The sequence below is a fragment of the Pholis gunnellus genome (genome assembly GCF_910591455.1).
Source record: "Pholis gunnellus genome assembly, chromosome: 1".
NCBI lineage: Eukaryota > Metazoa > Chordata > Actinopteri > Perciformes > Pholidae > Pholis > Pholis gunnellus.
The window spans coordinates 11,054,924-11,074,795 of record NC_136528.1 but is presented as its reverse complement, the minus strand read 5'-3'; the positions used below and the strand labels follow the sequence as shown (position 1 = coordinate 11,074,795).

General features: G+C 40.1%; 1 protein-coding gene across 1 annotated transcript; it reads right to left on the bottom strand.

The window, feature by feature from the left end:
* Positions 1 to 527: 527 nt before the first annotated feature.
* zdhhc13 (zDHHC palmitoyltransferase 13) lies at positions 528 to 11,469 on the bottom strand (the record flags this gene model as incomplete). Its single annotated transcript, XM_079161472.1, has 17 exons — positions 528 to 1,227; positions 2,758 to 2,855; positions 3,318 to 3,475; positions 3,590 to 3,673; positions 4,423 to 4,516; positions 4,613 to 4,675; positions 4,767 to 4,891; positions 5,165 to 5,265; positions 5,358 to 5,491; positions 5,576 to 5,701; positions 6,191 to 6,353; positions 6,720 to 6,784; positions 6,883 to 7,027; positions 7,511 to 7,588; positions 8,182 to 8,304; positions 9,985 to 10,175; positions 11,446 to 11,469. The coding sequence occupies 17 exons, from the start codon at positions 11,467 to 11,469 to the stop codon at positions 1,089 to 1,091; spliced, it is 1,911 nt and encodes a 636-aa protein (XP_079017598.1). The 3' UTR covers positions 528 to 1,088.
* Between the last annotated feature and the right edge of the window lie 8,403 nt (positions 11,470 to 19,872).

Here is a 19,872-nt window from a genome sequence, read left to right as displayed (position 1 = left end):
GCGGTTATCTCACACCATGAAATCAGAAGAGATGAGAACAAGGTCACTCCGAAAGATGACTTCATTCAGGGAACTATTAATGCCCCTCTTAGTAGACAGACATAAATAATTTTTCATGCTGAATGATTTCCAAGAAACCTCCGAGCTTTAGATCTCTGGTGAAGATATAAAGTGCTGCTTTTGCTTGATTCTTTCTAGAGAAATCAATTTTTTACAGATCTGTCCCATAAATCAATCAATCACTTAGTGGACAAAATCGTATCAGTGTTAGTCCACAACAGATTTCTTTTGTTTTTAAGTTTGAACCTGCAGACTCTTAGATCACTGCCTTAACAGACTCCCTTTTAATTTAACTCAAAGTGATTCGTCTCATTGTTTATATAAAAATATTGGTTAACAGAGCTTTAAAAACCAAAATGTGATGCTCGGGCTCGTTAATAGCGACACATAATGTGTCAAAAGGGTCAAAGATAACATGTTTGCTTCACGTGACTTCAAACCGAGGCTCGAAAAATGACCAGAGTCGAACAACCTGCACAATAACCCGGACATTTATGAGCCTCACCACAATGATATACTGATTTACAGAGTTTCCGTTCCTCCCTCCTGTACTGAGTCCAGACTGAGTCAGCTCAAAGGACAGGCACAACATTGCTTTATTGAAGAACTATAGTGGTCATTCATTATCAAACACATGCAACTCTTACAAAAGTCATAAAACCAACTGTTTACGCATACAAAGATCCTCTTTTTCCCCCAGAACAGATGATAAAAAATAGGCTTGATGTGTTCATAAAAAAACATCTCAAAACTTCAATTACAATTTAGGCCTTTATAAGTCTGTTAACCTCGCCCAAAAGTAAAACATTTGTGATTTTCGTTCCACTTACATCGGTCAAGTATAAGGCAGCAGCAGTCTGTACAAAGAGCTGAATCAAACGATATATCTACACAATGCTTTGTGTTTCGTGGTCTCTCTTCACAAGGAGCCAAACCGTTAGAAAAATAAATAAATACACTTTGTGCTTTTGGTCCAGAACCACTGTGAGAGTCTGACTTTTGACCCTGAGCGAGGAGCGGCGCGGAGGTCAGACCATGTCGGTGTGTCCGAACAGGGGCTGGTCGCGGCCGGGCGGAAACTGCTGCGTCCAGTCGATGACGGCCGGTTTGAAGAGGCCACAACAACGCAGGTGGAAAAAGGACGCCAGGTTCCTCACGACGCCCAAACTGCAGAGAGACGAGACAGAGAGAGGACCATCAGTCAGAGCCGATCGACCAACGCACTTCCACTTCTTGACATAATGTGCCTACGAGATGTTGGATGATGGTGACCAGTGGCATTTTTTAGATGTTCTTATGAGTGGGAATGTTTGTGTGTCTTTGTGTTCAAACTCAAACTAAGATTTATTCAGTGGATTAGTCGTTTTTTTAATGCTTTTTTCATGCTGAATGACTTATGAGCACATCTCTGGTGAAGACAAGATTTAAAGTGATGACTTTGTGTGATTCTCTGTAGAGAAACTCAGTTTTACAGATCAGTCGATTCAATTTAATTAATTAACAAAATCACATTATAGCTAGTCACAGAATTACTTTGGTCGACGGCAGCCCTCGGGACAAATAAAAGTATTTTCTAATGTACAGAATTGGATATCAAGAGATGAATAAATGGAAATAAAACCAGAACTTCACTGAATATACGCTCCCTTAAATGTGTACAGTTTCCTTTTCTCAGGGATTTGTTAAATCAACCAGGTCCAGCATTATTTGCAAGAGCTTTCCATTATGTCCAGTCCTCACAAACAGTTCCACTAGAGGATTTTATTTTATATTTTAGTAATCACTGCACTTTTTCCCTCACAAGACATTTTCTAATTTCATTCACAACCACAGTTACAGCCTCACCAGATTTCGTGCAAATGCATCGATGCTCAGGAGACTTTCTGTTCCATTCCATCAGTTTAATTCTCACCAAACAGTTTCTTTTTTAAATATGAGCTTTAAAATGGTGGAGACAGTTGATTTTAGCATGAAGGTATAGGGGGAAGAACAATTAATGTAATCTTAGTGCTACAAAAGTAATCTTAGTGGGGCATCAGTTAAGGCACTAAAAGAACAAATTAAAGTAATAATAATAATAATAATAATAATAATAATAACTGCAGAACGGGAGTAGCCATGTGAATAATTGCTCTTTTAGCCAAATGGATAATTTAATGCAGAATGAAATTTGAAAATGTCTGAAAAGTAGCTCATGTTTCATATTACTGAATTCCTGATTCAATCTCAAATTCCTCCTTATGTTGTTGTCACGTCATGTTGTCGCGTACCGAGATATGCTGAGAAAAATCAGTTCGACGCAAAATGAGTAAAACAATTTTCAGCATTCACTTCCACAACTAGATCCACATTCGAAGCAAACTTCAGCTTCCACTTGTTCAAATTGATTTAGGTCCTGATTCTATTTCCGTAGAGACTTAATATCACGTTTGGCACAGTGGCATCAATAATAAATCAGGATAATGTACAAACAGATGTTCATTACTGCACAAGACCTTGACTGAAATCCATAACGCTCCCCCTGCATCATAATTACAACACAACCGTTAACTAAAGACATTCATCTTCTGACGGCAAACACTGATCTAAAATTGTTTACCAACTGAACACGGCATTATAAAGCTGCACTTAACAACAACTTCAGTATTAAAAGATAGTGACGTAGTGCACTCAGTGAAATCACTAATATCAACTCACTTGTATGGATTCTGCCTGAGGGAGCCGGATTGTCTGAGTTTCTTCTGGTGGAGCGTCAGGTTCATCCGCTCCGCTGTGGTCAGTCCCAGGAAGGCAATCTGCTCCGGCACAAAAGGACAAACATCAGTCACTGCATGGACACAGAAGACGCTCATTGTGTGTGTGTACACACTGCAGGTCAGTGGACCGTAAACACACAATGAGATTTAAAGCACACTGGACCAACAGGTTTGGCCTCTTTTGCCACATCAAAGCCAATTCTATGTTGGTATATTTCCAGGATTTGATACTTAAAAAAAGACAGTTGTCATTACAGAAACAGGAAACAATGTCTAATGCTGACTGCAAACAAGTGGAAACAAGAGCAGAGACCCATATATATCCTATTTATAAAGGCATTTATTAGACTACATTAAAATAATCTTTTCACGGTGTCTATAACTCATGAAGGCAGATAAATCTGAGGTCTCTCTTCTAGTTTTTAAAGACAAAGAACACTGTTCATAGGAAGTCTGAAGGCTGTAGAAAGCTCACTAGCAGACTCCAAGCAGCCCGGTCACCTGGTAGAGCTGCATCAGCAGGACCAAGCCGGACCAGCAGGTGTGATAGAAGGCCAGCAGGAAGATGCTCAGCAGCCAGGGAGAGCAGTTGACCAGAGCAGAGACCACGCCCCACACGCCCTGCTCCTCGTAATGCAGCACACAGTGAGTGGACCAGTCTGAAGAAAGAAAATATATATGTATATACACATACACGGCACAGTTAAGTGTATCCGGTGGGAATGTAAAACTGTGTCAGATACTGTTGTTCCACTGAATGTCAAGTCACTCACATGTGAGGCAACCGTAGAACATCCAGGCTCCCATCAGCATGAGGGAGAGCAGGAAGAGGATGAAGTAGTGATGGTTCCTCGCACCTGGAACACAACAAATCTATTAGTCAAAAGACCCAACATTATGTGCACTTCTGAGGGAGCTGACAATAACGTGTATATTAACTATAACATATTGCATCGTAAGAAGTCAAAACGCACATGTAACATGTGCAATAATTGCAGTAACTGATGGTTAATGTGTTACTGTTCTAAAATAGGTTATTAATACAGCTTTGTTATAGTGTCAATTTGTTGTAATTTTGAATTCATACTCGCTAATAATCTCAAATATAAACACAGTTTATCCATGAAATGCTGGTCAATTTTTTACGTGTATGTTAATTTATCTTTTGTCCATATTTCTTAAACACAAATTTACAGTGAAAGAAAAGTACTCGCCTTGAAAGAATACAAAACTACATTTCCTAAGGAGTTTATAGTCTTTGTTAACTTAGCAGAATCTTAAAAAAACCTGTGCACAGATAATTAATAAATCTACAATTGAACAAGGAACAAATTATTATTTTTTAATACTGTTTTTAAGAATGTGAAACAGCGCAATTTATCTTATTTCCTCAAAAGCTACTTAACTTAAATGAAGATAATCTTCATAAAGTACAAACGCCCGGCCCAGTCTCACCATTCTGTGTATTTTGATGAAACTTTTCAGTACTAAAAAAAAAAAAACTAATTTTGAGGATTGTGCATGTATGTGCTCTCAACCTAGAAACACATGTAACTGTATATCCTGACAGCTGCAGTCACTGTTTACGTGCTACGACCGGTCGTACCGATGCAGCCGTTGGTCCAGACGGAGTGGTGATCCTGCTTCGCCACGCAGGCGTCACAGTGGAAGCAGTGGTTCGCTCTCATTGGTTTCTTTATCTGAGTGTAAAAGAATGCAAAACATAACAGGTCGTCACTGTCTGTGTTAGTGGAACGGCGTCTTAGAAAGTGAAGGTTTTGTGTTCAGAAACTCACCATGCAGGAAGTGCAGAATATTCTGGGGTCCAGACAGCCGGCTTCAGCCAACACCAACACATTCTGACCACACAAACAAAACAACACTCAGTTCATCCGTCCCAGAACATTTACATGTTAGATGTTATTTTTCAGTGTCCCAACTTTTTCTTACCATTTTCTTCTCTTCTTCGGTTGCCTTGACGGAGCCGGGGTCGGTCCTGCAGGTGCGGAGGTAATAGTAGAGCAGAGCGGTGGCATTCAGAGAGAACAAGACCTGAACTGTGGCGCTGGGCCCATGTGGGGGTCAGAGGTTAAGAAACGCTTCCTTCATCAGCTTGATCAACAGGATAAAAACATCAAACATTACTCTAAACTAACATCTCTTTGTTTACTTCCTGTCTCTGATAATGAAACTTGAGTGAAGAGTTTCTCAGTGTTAATAAGGTGAAAAAAAAACTCTTTCACAAAACAAAAAATCCTCTCAAGGTAAGAGAAACGCCCACCCTACGACGAAACAAGCGCTGATATCCAGGAAACATCACAAGTTTGTTTTCTTCAGAGAAAGGATATCTGGCAGGAACCAGAGGCACCAGGTGACGAGCATCCAGAACACCGAAGCCATGAGAGCTGTAGCTGGTAGGAGAGTCTGGAAGGATGCGCTCGGGAAGTTCCTGTTGAGACACAAACATTTCTTATTGGATGACAAACAACATGCGCAACATCTCCTTTTACAGTGGACAGCTCCGTGCACACGTGTCCTCACCTCGCGCCCAGATTGACCACACCTATCAAACACGCCAGCAGGATCCCTTTGAGCAACCAGGACTCTGAGTTCAGATCTACTATGGCGCCCACACTTCCAAAGATGCCAGTGCAGAGCAAAAACTGCAGAAAGACCTGGAAAATACAAACAGGTAAGGATTCTATTTTTATATTATGCTATTTGAGAGTGCCCGTGTGTGGCCTTTAGTTTGTGTGTACCCTGTATCTGTTGAAGATCCGCAGGCAGCGCGAGTTGGAGCGAATCCTCTCCTGTTTGACGTGGTTGAGCATGTGGATGAGCAGCGGGCTGTGCACCTGGTGGGCCAAGTCGATGGGCGTGTGCCCCTGAAGAAGAAGCATTAACAACACCATGAAGATGTGCATCGTTGCTGACTTCATTCAAAATGTAAGGGGTTTATAATTGCGCTGCTTTTAACTAAACTAAACTAAACTTTTAACGTAACTAAACTGCTGCAGACAAGATGTCTTCTGTTTCACTGCAAAGCCCATTTTCAGTGTTTCAAGTTTCCACGTCACAGCCTGCTTTATGGTCTATTTTACTCTAAATGGGACCTAAATCAACATCACAGCTCAACAGCAGTGTTGAAGAAGACCATAAACTCATGTTCACAATGTTTACTGAGGTCAACAAATCAAGTGAGAATTAGGGTCATTTTCTCATAGACTTCTATACAATCACACTGCTTTTTGCAACCAGAGGAGTCGCCCCTTGCTGGCATGCAAGTTTAATGCGCTTGAGAATTGGCTTTCTGACTCATGTCGTGCGTTACCCACAGTGTGACAGCAGACTGAAACCTGCTCTACAAGACTTACGTTGATGTTTTCTGCGTCCACGCCGGCCCCGGCCTCCAGCAGGATGTGGGCTGCGTCTACGTTTCCTGCCAGCACGGCGCAGTGCAGCGGAGTGTTCCTGTTCACTTTGTCCACAGCGCTCACAGAAGCGTTATTCTTGATCAAGAAATTTGTGGGTTCAGGCCTACGACAGAGGAACAACATGTGCCGTTTATTATTAGAACTTCTATAGAGGGCAGACTAACAGACTCAGGACTATTTTATACATTTCTGCTGTTTGTTTTTAGTAGACAAAGAAGTTAAAGAATTGTGTTTCAGGCAGCAACAGACTGTGTTCTCTGATTATACATCCCGGCTTATTAACACACTATGCTTTGATGTAAACATGTGGCCATTCAACATGTGCAGCATACTTTCACATTCAGACCTACAGCACTGCAAATGCTAAAATAATCAAAGACCTGACCTCCATTCACTTTACCACACCTCACATATGGACTTGAACCCAGTGGGCTTTAAAGTATATCTGGAAAATATTAAGATCGCTTACCCAATAATTTTCTGGGCCGCTAACATCAGCGATGTCTGTCCGTTGCAGTCAGGTCCATCGACCTCCTGGAGGCAAATGAGAGGATTATCATAGAACAAATGTGTAATAAAAGACCTCCACAGAGAGAAATAAAAGGTGTTACGGGTTGTGCTTAAGGTCACACCTGTCCCTTAGCCATTAGATAAGCTGCTATGGCCATGTGCTGGAAGAGGATGGTGAGGTGGAGAGCGCGGTAGCCTTCTCCGTCTGCGACGGTGGGATCTGCTCCGTATCTCATCAGCTGGATCACCATGGGAAGGTGGCCCTGCCTCATCATCGACAAAACAAACGGATTTTTATAGAGGAAGCACTGAACTGACAAAGTCAAAGTGTCACAACTTTGGCAGTTGTGATACAGTTACGTGTTCCTTTTAACTACACACTACTGAAGAACATATTCTCCCCCAGTTCTGTCAACATCTGACCAGTGGTGTCTGATAAGTAAGTATCAAAAGCTAATTAATATTCATGAGAAGTGGGAATGCTGGGACTAAAGCAACGTTGTGATCTGTTTTTCTGTCTGCATCACTGGTCACACATGGGTCAACGTACATGTGTTTACAATTAGATTGATATTTATTTGTCTTTAACTTACCTTCAAACCTCCTAAAGCTTTTATTTTTAACATTTTATTTAAACATTTCTTTTGACAGATAAATGAAATGTAAATAGTTGAACCAGGATTTAATCAAATCTGAGATAGAAAAGCAAAATCGGAGCAACAAATCCCTTCTTTAGAGTCGTTCAGTCACCTTATGGCCCAGTGAAGAGGAGTCGAGCTCAGGTCTCCTCCAAGCTGGTCAATTATCGACCCTTTAGAAATGTAATACCTGTCGGGGAAGATACAGAGAGAACGTTAATATCAAAACAAATATCTGTGTCAACCGTTCAGAACATTTTGTTGTATTTCAGTTCAGTTGTCTCTATTTCTTTCCTGGTACGTTTATTATTGCTCAAAGCGCTTCATGTCGGACGCTTCCGACAAAGAGAAACATAATACATGAAGTCCCCGAGGAAGAACTGACTGCCCTGAAGCGGTTTGCTTTCAATATGATGTTCAGCTGAAAGCAACAACACCAATGCATTTACTTTACTTTGTGAGTGAAGTAAATCTAATTTAAAGTCATGTTATGTTAACTTGTTTGTGATATTGACGTAAACAATAGCCAATATCATACTAAATATATATTTCAATACATTTTTAATATAATGGGTCTGTGTGTCTCAGCCAATAGCATCTTAAGTAACTGAGCATACTATGGAGTACAATGTTTTCCCAGAATTTCCCTCTAACTAAACTAGTAACTACTACTCAGATCAGACAGAGAGAAGTATAGTGGGTAACCTGCAGTGGAATGCTTATATGTTAGCATGATATTTAAATGATTTTTGTTATTTAAATGTCTAAATCGGCAGGTCTTACTTGACCAGCTCTGAGCGGTTGTTGATGGCCGCCCAGTGCAGCAGAGTGACGTTCTCCTTGTCCGGCTGCCTGACGTCGTATCCGGCTTCCACCAGCTCCTTACAGCGCTCGAGGATACCAAACCTGAGAGGATGACGCAGTGAAAACACATTAAAGGTACTACAAGGAGTTTTTTAAATGGTTATGAAACAGTCTCAAGTTAACACTGATATCTATATACGACCCCGATAAGCAAACAAGACCATTAGCAGGAAAGTGGCAATTTCTATGAAGTTATTCTTAACGCATGTCCCAGCATCCGATTCCCTGAGAAACAGGCAAAACACAAAGACCGGAAGAGCTAATGTTTACATTTTCACAGGCAAAGTTTCACATTAAGTAGTATGTTAGCCAGTTAAAAGGAAGCAGGAGGAGATTTTTCTTTGAAGATTGTTATTTTTAATGTTATATTTTCTGGTTATGGCTGATACTAGGGCAAGAAAATAATTAACCGAAGATCAAAAATAAGCTAAAAGGGACGGACAGACATGAGCGAAAACAAGAGTCAACCGTGGTCAGTGATTCAACAGATCTTGAATTGGCTTTCTTCCTTAACACTGTTATGTAATATGTCTATTTTATTTATGAAATACATTGTGTGTTATGGTTTTACTTCAATATATGATTTTACGCTCCGTTGGTGGTGAAAATAAAGTTGATTTAGTTTCAACATCGTCATATTGCAGTTATTAATCCTACATAGCCACATTGCTATGCACCCTGCAAACAGCTGTGTTTAGAAAAAAGATTATTAAAATTAATTTGTGACTTTCTTTCACGAGCTTCGCTTCCAAAACAAAGTCGGCCGGATCGAGAGCAGGCGGTGCTAATGGCAACATTACGGCTTTTGTCCACAGGGGGCGCCAAAATCAACACAACATGAAAGTTCCTTGTAGTTGCTTTAATAATAATAATAATAATAATAATAATAATAATAACAACTACCGGACTAATGCCCCAAAAATACAGAACCCTAAAAGAAATGGACATTACTTCTGCTAAAGGAGTAAGTAATGACACATTTTCAACTAAAAGCCACTTGATAAGACAATAACTTTTATTATTTAATCAGTTTCAGACTGTGGAAAGAATCTGTGGCATGTATACACATGGTTCCCAGTATGTCCACAGACAGTGAGATGAATAGTCAGAGAGGAGTGTCTCTCTCTCCTCTCTTTTCTTTCCACGTATAAGAAAACTGACCTTCGTTCTGCTGCACCTCAACTCACTTATCAGTTCGCAAAAGCCGCCAGCACTTCAGTTTAATGCAAAGTACTGCCGAGTGCTAATCTCAACTGCAGCACACTGAAAGCTTTGTGCTGCCTTTACTTCAACTGATTTATTTCTTAAGTGCTTTAAAAAAACGGACTCATCATCCGTCTGACTTCTGATTAAACACAGAGCTCTGAGAGCCGATGTGCATTCCTTGAATTTCGTTGTGTGACTCCGGAGCAAATACGTCGATCAAATACTTGTCAGTGGCAGAAATTCACAGTGAAGAAAACACTGACACAAAACATGATCTGACAAAGGTTTTACGAGGGGCATCTGCAACCTTTGAGAAAGAGGAAGTGCGTGCTTGATGCAACGGCTGTCAAGTCAATACAGATATTAATGCAAAGGGAAATCAGGAAAAGTCTAGTTTATTACAACTTGGGTTTTATTTTGTAGTTTGGGCAATCATTCCCATGAGTGATAGATTTAGGAACACCACAAAACCTCTTGCATGAATTTGAACTGTCCACTGTCTGTCCCACCACTCACTGTGTTGCCTTCACTATGTCCCAACTGCCGCTGTCATCCAGGTGCGACCGTCTCTTCGGCTGCTGGCTGATGTCCATCTCCTGATCTCCGCTTTTGAAAGCCGCCATGAACGGGTGCGCTGCTCTCGGCCCGTGACTGTGAGAATGACCCGGGTTTCCGTGGTTACAGCTGTCGTGCTTGTGGCCGTGACCCTGCAACACACACACACACACACAAGGAAAACACACTGATCAAAAGTGGTCTCAAACAATAAAATGGCGGAGAACGATAGCTTTCATCAGACTCCTGGAGCCTTGACGAGGTGAAAGCTGGCTGACTGCTCACCCAGCTGGCCTCAGGTTAAAGCTGCAGCTTCTATTTGTAAAGTGTCCCTGTGTAAAACGGGTCATAGTGAGTTAGATATTTAAACATCTACAGACTAAACAATCAATTAATAATAAAGCTAACGTTTGTTACAGTCCGTAGATAACTAAATATGCTGTGATAGACAACGGTATCCGTTTTGCTCGCTCCCAACGAGCTGACTGTACCAAATATTTTATATTAGTTTGGATTTCTGAACAGCAGCATGCAATGGTTAGGAGACTTATATGGGACTGTTATGGGTATACTGCTCTGTTTGGTGGTTCTACAAATTCCAGTGGACTTTTTACTGCCATGAATGCAGCCGGGGTTCACATAAAAACATAATACAAGAAGACAACATCAACACAATAACTCAGAGCTACAGTTGCAGCAGGGAAATTCAAAGTTATACCAAATGCACAGGTTCAAGAGTGCACGTTTCCAGCTGTGCATGATGCAACCTCTGGGATGGATGTTGATGGTCATGTTCTGAAGGATGGCTTACTTAACGTATGGCAGAAGCTAACCACTGTCTGGCCATGAACAGTGTAACACATGTGGGTTTGGATGAAGACATGCAGCTAACGACTATCACAAAACAGCACAGAGTAGAGTTGTGAAAGAGGATTACAGTTTCATAATAATAGGATAATATGATAAGCATGGTAACAACGCAAAGAAATGGGTACAAACACACGCGCTGGCTGTCAACGCGTCATGTCATCCAGACAAATCAAACTGACATTTCCTGACGTGGACGTCTGTGCGTTAACTCGAAGAAAATAAGCTAAATCTGACCGTTGGGGTTGAGGAGAGATTGGCTAGCTAAGCTACTGTTTAACGTCAGGTAACTAGCATCAGAAGCTAACAACGCCCACTGAAGCTAGTACTGACAGTTTCGATGGCTATCGGTGAGGACAGGTTATTCCGCGTTACAGCAATTTACCGACAAGCTACAGTGAAACAGCAAGCTAGCTACAAAAGATGCGAACAACCTGCGGAGATATTAGTAACGTTATTGGACGAACTACATGAGTTCCCAGCAGGTGAATCGACGTTAGGTAATAACACAAGTAACGTTAAAGAAACAGGAATTAAAGACATCAACCGACTCACATTATCGTCTTCATTCCAGTCCATCTTGTGAAGGAACGAAGAGAAAGTTCCTGTGGCTGAACGGACCAGAATCAATGTACCACTTCATTTACCACACACCGGTTTGTTTTTTCAAAATAAAGGTCGCGAGGATACGGATACAGGTAAAAAAACAACACAGAAACAAAATATGATGTTGAAAATACAGGAAGCTATTCTGTTCCTACATACCATCCATAACTTAAGATTTTAATGTGGTCAAATTATATTCTGATGCTTTGATGCATACTTTGATACTATACTATACTATACATTACTATACTATACTCTACTATACATTACTATATTATACTATACATTACTATACTATGCTATACTATACATTACTATATTATACATTGCTATACTATACATTACTATATTATACATTACTATACTATACTATACTATACATTTCTATACTATACTATACATTACTATACTATATATTACTATACTATACATTACTATGCTATGCTATACTATACATTACTACACTATACTCTATATGCTGTACTAAATTTATATCGCTGTAGTATACTATATATTATGTAATACTACTCTTTTTCACCTGACAATACATCTTATAACCCATACTATATTATACTGTATTATACTATGTCATATTAATATGTTATACTGTTTATTGCATTGTATACTATATTTTATGTCTATATTATTGCAGATTAACACTATTACTTCTTAATCATATGATATGGTAGTCTGGTGTACCCTGTCTACATACACTACACCTTGCTGACTTTGGAGCTAGTAATCACATCATACCCCAGTGACGCATGCCTTGAAATTAGCGTTCAAACCCTGAAGTGGTTATTTAATTTTCAATTAAGCCACAGTCCAGTTAGCACACAGTAAAACTGGAGCTTGCGGGGCCTCTGGAGTTCAAATTGGAAAATACACTTGGCATTTTATTTTGAAGGCAAGGCTGTTAAACAGGAAATCTTCTTTCTGATCATTTTTATTTACTTGATGCATTTTTCTTCACTCTTTCTTCCTGGAAATTCAACAGTCAATTTCATTGGGCTGTTGGTTTACTTGCGCCTACAGGCCTTTCCTGCTTCTGACTGCATTATTCAACAGTGACAATATTTATTTAATGCTTTAGTGTCCAAATTGGAATGGACAGAAAAAAACTTAGTTTGATTGGAAGAAACAAAACATGCACATTCAATTCGAAAAACGAGGCATCTTATTATAGAATCATCAGAGATGTTGGATTTTAAACAAACCAGTCTACGAATAAAAGCTTTCTCAGAATGAATGTCCTCTGGGACAATATGTTTTGGAATCATAAGTGAAAATCAAATGCTGTTTCCGATTAGAAATTCACAAGCTCCTAATGTGTTTATGCTTGCAGAAGATGTCCTCTCATTCTTTCAACCACAAGCTCAAACTGCTGTGTTGAAATTGAAACTCAGGCATTAGGGTTGTAACTTAATATTTCCCATGAATGTCACGTATATCTGCTGTGTTGTTATTGTGTGAAACAGACTCACCCTGCAGCTGAGATCCATACTTGGACTCAAGGGATTGTTAGGAGGCAAAAAAGTACTTAATAAGCAGACATTTAATCCAAACCTCTACTTCAGCATGCTCACCTCAGCCTAAAACACGAAGATGAATAGAAACATGAAAATATATATCTCTTTTTTATCATCAAGAAAAGACGAAAAACCCTACTTAGTCTGTAAAATAAGTCAATAATTGATTGTGATGTCAAATAAACAGAATACAACGTTGGTTGTTTAAATACTCATTGTGCAATGTTTCAAATTCACTAACTGGCCAAATAAACCTTGATTATGCTTTGATTTCAAATCAGAATCCTTCACTAATGTCTGACTAAGGTGTCAAGATGGAGTTATGTGGAAAGCCCCCCAATAAATACACTTTAAAAAAGTCTTTACTTTATGAAGTCAAAGGCAACTAAAATGCTTAAAACAAAAATCAATGAATGACTAGGACTGACAGAAATGACAGAGATGACTAACTGAAACTCAGTCTGTACTTCAGTTTGGGAAACTGAAACTTTGAATGGAACAAAATGAAAATGATATCCATCAATATTCATAGTTATGTGTCTTTAAATGCAACTGTTGGTTTGAAGTTACACATGCAGGGCACACTCCAATTTAGGTGAAAGCATATTAGCATATTACTCATTTAGTGTCATCAGTGTTAACCTCTTCAACTCTGCCGAGCCCACTTCCTAATAAATACACAGTGTGTTACAAAATGTGCCTACTATGAAATGCGCATAAATTGATGCAGAAAACAACTCGAAATATTTCCATTTGATTTCGTGGTGCAGTCATAATAACACAACATCTTGGGTTTAAAGATTCAACTCAATATAGAATCATGTAGCTCAGATTAAATATCAGAACATACGTCATTCAAGCAAAGCTATTAAATCTTATAGTGGAAAGGAAGTCAAACGTATTTTAACACTTTAAAACAAACAACATACTGTCCACCTATTATAGCGATTGCATAATTTAAGCCAAATATGCATATTTAGAGTCATATTCTACAATAACTATAACACTTGGCCAAATTAATATATAGTTTTATTCTAACAAAAAAAAATCTAAATACAACTCCTGTGTGATTGTTTACTTTCTGAATAGCCAAACTAATTTGGAATAAAAATAAACCAACTTCGATCAAGTCTTGCACTTCGAGAAGAGCAGCAGTAGGTGGCGCCATCGTCCAATCTACTACTTGATAACTTTATACGTTGTGTTGTCAATGCTCATGACTTTTTTGGATTGTCTCTGCACAGACCTAATCCTTTGCTTTATTTATTATTCTGCAGGTGACAAATAAATAATGTCCTCAGACTTGCTTGAGACAGATCATCCTTCACAGTGAATTGCCCTCACTCTTGCATGGAGATGAAGATTTGGTCTGCATTGTGTTAACATCATTTCTGTGTCCGAGCCTGAAATCGAACAATACACATCGAAGATCAATTGTAAGCTTTAGAGTAAAACATGTAAAAAAAACACTGGTAATGTGTAAAAGAAAGCTGTGGAACAGGAACAGGTGAAACACGTCCACGGTTTCACTTGGGTGCCTTCTTTGCCGAGGAGATTTATTGTCAATGTGACGGCCCTGGTTTAATGATGAATAAGGAATGTGAACAAATATATTCATGAAATTCAAGCTGCAACCCAACACGTACTGTACCTTCCTATTTCACCTTCTTACTTCACAAGCTCAGATTTATCCTGAGGGATCAAACTGGCAACCTTACGTTCATTTACATCAGTTTAATAAACCCCAACGATTATACATGTTGGTAAAGACAAACTAAGTAAATCCTGAGTGTTACTGATAGATCAAGCACTTGCTCAAAATACAAAACTGAACATGTGTATGTAACGTGTTTCCTTGTGAGATCAGGGGGCCTGCGGATGTTGTTGCTTGATAACGTCTACTTTAGCTTTTTGAACGGGCTGTTTGTCTCTGTAATGGTTTCATGAGTTTGTGATTGATTGTTAGGTAAATAAAAGTCATATTTTTTCCTCTCTTTATAAAGTCTCCTGAGACTTGCTCTTGATTGTACTTAATTTGTAATTACAGTACACACTGACGCCAAAATAGTTGATCTGATCTGTGTTATTTTCCTTGTTTTTTTTATGTTTCATTTTAATGGGCAAAAAGTCACATTTTGACAGTTATGAAAGATTTTCCTGTTGATCTGTGCTACTCTGATTACATTTTTCCCCCCCAAATGTGATTAATTTAAGGAAAGTTGATTTAAAATGAGTTTAATTTGATTTTAAAATACACGAAGCCTACAAGTCAACAGCTTGAGTGCACGTGCCAAGCAGAAGTAATTGAGCTGTCAAGAAGGAAGTCATAACAGTGAAGAGGACTAAGGGTCAAGATAAGTACCGTTTGCGCGAGGCGTGAGAGTAGAAGCAAAAACTAAAAGGAATTAAAGTATTTCCATGAAAGGAAAATGAAGAATTGTAGCTTGTCAGCAACACATATATGGCCTTCATCTTTGGTAGGAGTCCATACTCTTTAACGAGCAGCCGCTGTGGTCATTAAAAACAGAAGGATTAAGGAAGCAGGGCGGTCCAATGAAAACATGTTGAGGATGTGTGTTTCACAGCCGATAGAGCAGCAGAGGGGAGCTGTATGAGCGGACTTTGCTCCCATTAAAGCCTTTGTGGAATCTAATAATGCTTTGGTATTTGTACTGTTTTTGGCATTTTGAATAATTGTCTGAAACCCTTTCAGAGTCCCTTGAGAAAACCTCTTATTTTACTGCAGCAGGGTCTCACAGCCTGCCCTGCACAGTCCTCGTTGTGGTTCTCCGGTGGGCCACCAGCAGCGTGGTGTGGGTGTTGACTCCCAGAACTCTTGTGAGACGCGTGGGCAATTCTAGAACAGTTTCCAGCTGATACTGACAACACTTCACAATGAGCAGACATGTCTGTAGTACTCTACCATGAAAGTGTCAGAGTAACCATCACGAGTCACCGTAGTAAAAGACAAATCAACAAAGAAGAAAATGTCCCACAAATTGTTAGAGGAAAGGAGAAATGAGGACTACTCATTTAAATTAGCTGAAGACCTGGTCTTTAATGTGAAAATCCAATAAGCTTCATGTTTAAAGGGCCATTGTTTAGCATTTCATGGGATCTATTAGAAGAAATAGAAAATTGTTTCATTGTTATATTTTCATTAGCTGAAACTAAGATTCGTTGCGCTTTCGTTAGGTTAGAATAAGCCTTTCGTATCTACATATCGAACAGGTCCTCTTCATGGTGTCCGCCGCGTTGCACCGCCATGTTTCTACAGAAGCCCAGAATGGACAAACCAAACACTGGCTCTAGAGAGAGCCTTTCATATTTGCAGCTTACCTGAAGGCCACCGTAGTTTTCGGACACGCTTGTTAAACTATGTGAGCCGCAGAGTGCAAAACCGTGATACCGTCAGCCGCCATCTGACTTCTGTTGCCCCTAAAGTAGTGTTATTGCGGCAAAGATTGCCTCCGAGTGAGGCGAGCGGTCTTCCAGTTTTTCACTCGGCGGCTCACGTTACCAAAGTCTTTGGAAGGAGAGTACTGAAGAGTTATTCGGTTGGTTATAATCTGCAACCTCAGATGCCACCAAATCCAACACACTGGCCCTTTAATAAGCGATAGTACGTCTAGATTACCACCTCTACTCCATCTATACCAACAAAGCTGAGTTTGGAAATGAAGAGAAGTAAGCTGAAAACACAACACATGTCAAAGCTGCGATGGCTAACAGGTTAACTAACGATTGCAGTAATGTTTATGTCCAAATAATCTTCTCTCTCCTTTTAGCTCTGGTTTGATCTCAACCGACTCCTGAGAAACACATTGTGACATCACACACTGTGATTGAGTTAATTCTTACAGGTACAGGTTTAAGACAAAAATCAAAGATATTTGTAATTTTTCCAGAAGGATCAGTGTTACTTGAGAACACATCTCATCCTAAACCTGACACCAAACTGTTTTATCGTAATGAGAATAAATAAAGCATTAATATGCTGAGCAACCTGCTGTGTTCACACTGAGCGGTGCTCAGACTCTCCAGAGATACGCTCAGATATGAAAGTGAGAAGACCCCAGCCGATGGAAGTTAATTATAGTATAGTGTGTGGTGGCCGGTGGGACTGAACAATGGACTCTCTGCTGGTTGCTTCGTAAAACAAAGGAGGAAAAATGTGAGACATTATTTTGTCATTTGAGAATATGAGATGATGGAAGATTGACTGTCCCGAGGTTTATCCCATCTTATCTTAAAGGGAAAATCCACTTCACAACAGGTGCTAAAACATCTTTTAGTTGTAAATGAAATGTAGAAAAATAGAGGAAGTTAAGACAGAAACAAATTAGCTCACCGGATTACATATTTTCATGACTGACTCACTCCGAGTATAGAAGAGACTTTTGATAGGCGTCTTAAGGAGGGATTTTCCTTTAATTGTCAGCCACAAAGAGGGAGACTGGTCATACTGAGGAAGTCTGCACACACTTCACACACATCTACAAATACACCTGCTAAATGTTTTACACATCTGCCAACTAAACACAGAATTAAGACACAATTACGACCATTACATCCATCAATATCCGCCAGATAATCAGACTAATATGGCATAACCAGATTGAGTCTGCCTCAGTAGAAGCAGTAGGTACTGTAGTGTGTCTCTCTCACCCTGCTCCCCCCTCGCTGCTTGCCACCCCCCCCCCCCCCCCCCCTCTGGGAGTTCAACGGCTGGGTCACGGTCTGCATTTGAACCCGAGAGAACCAGTGGTATTCAGTGTCAGAGGTCGGCCCCGATCACTGCCGCCTGTAAGAGCGAGGGTCACAAACTGAAACCCTGCTTGACCTCTTTAGCGCGCTGCATGGCAATACTGACAGAGGGCTGCTGGGAGTGTTCGAAATGAGTCTGTCTTAAAAGACAGTTACAGACACATGCAGAAGTAAATCAGTGTGAATACGGGACAGTTATGTCTGTGTGGAGTGGAATATGTACAAGGCTAGAGTCGATAAATGAAGCCGGGAAAACAGGACACTTAAGAGTGACACTGGGTGAAAGACATTCGGGGTGTCGGTCAGAGTTCAGGGCACACAAGAGCTTTGTTTTGCTGTTTCGCTCTCTGAGTTCAGGGACGGAGTCAAGCAGCAACATTACATGAAGGGCACGTTGAGATAGGACGTTTAAGAGAGGTCCCAGTCCCCATTCAAACATAGAATGTTGCACTTGACTCTGATACATAACCAGCATTCATGCGGGGGTTAATATGATCCAATGAATGAAAGAAAAGTGCATTATGATATCCGGTTAAACAGGCTCAGAGGCGACTGTATAGACAGGCAGTAGCACTGGGGCCAGTGGGGTGGAGGGGAAGCTATAGAGAGAGTGGGCCCTGGAACAATGTGTTGCACAGAGAATAGACCCTTTAGAGTGATTCAGAATGACACCTCGGAGCTACTCCTGGGTTTAAAAAAAAACTGGGATTTTTATATATATGCCCTCGAATACACAAACCCATCTCCATGCAACCAATTTTCTGTCCCGATGTGTCAAATACCGCAGCTTGGTTCGTACTCCTTGGTGTCTGACGCCGATGCACGGAGGCACTGTTCAGCATCTGTATAAACACTAACTCTGATATAAACACACCAGCATCCTTATTACACACTCACATCAAGCGACCTATGAAGAGCAAGATAGTCCACGCAGGGTATGTGGGAGGGGAGGTGGAACGCTCAAACAAACTCAGGGCTCTCGTCCAAAAAGACGCCTGTTCGTGTCCCATGCAAAGCTAAAGGTAACCACTGACATTTAGTCACTTCAGTCGTTAGTCACGTGAGTTGTCTGTCAAGTACTCGTAAACTTAACCCTGGCTAAGTGGTTTTGTTGCCTAAATCTAACTTCCTGTGAAGACAGAAGGAAAACCAACTCACCACAAGGTCAATATCAATCATATCTTATGAAATAGTCTTCCGATAAGGAGTCTGATCACTTGCCATGGAATTGTAGATGTTCAAATGTCCCTTTTTTTGTCTTGTCCACGTTGGATTGAGCAAACTCCATCTGCTGATGAAGATCATGTGATATCATCAGAGCAGCTGCTAAATAGACCCGATGGTGAGATTATTTTTTCAACCAATGACTGTGTTTTGCTGCTTTCCAAAAAAATATTTGCATTCTGAAAGATATTTGGTGATAGTCGTGCCATCTGTCAGAAAAAAACAAAAGAAAACATAATAAACGTGTGAACTCATCTCGGATTTCTTTACTTTTCCTTCCACTAATGAGGTTATTTTTGACAGTTCCTCTCTCTGGCAGCAGGATACCTCAAACATCTGAAATTTCCAGGAAATGTTGGCAGGCAGATCGGCGTCCTGCCAGCAAACAAGTGATTTGATATTGGACCTGTGATTTCTGCAGTGATAATGAAAGTAACATGATAGAGACTTGATTGCAACTCCTGGGAGGATGTCTGCAGATTTTGAGCAATTAATTTAATCTAAAAATGAAAGTGAGAGGTTTGATGTGCGTGTGGGTGTAGCAGGAAGCTGAAGTTGTGTGGAGGTTTATGCTCTTCAAGGTCTTTCTTTCAATTACATTTGCGATATATATTCAACAACTGTAAATTAAAAAGTATCGCTGCCGTCAGAAGCGAATCTTGTATTCTCAAAACTTTTCAGAACAAGGAGACCAATCTGCTTTGTAAACAGGAAGTCATCCACACTGAAAGGTTTTCACAAACACTCGCCATAGAGCGTCAAAATTCATCTCTGCCTCGCTTTATGAACATCTCACCTCTGTGATTACATTTTCGATTTAGTAAGGGAAATCAATGAGCGTTAATGGCTTTAACCT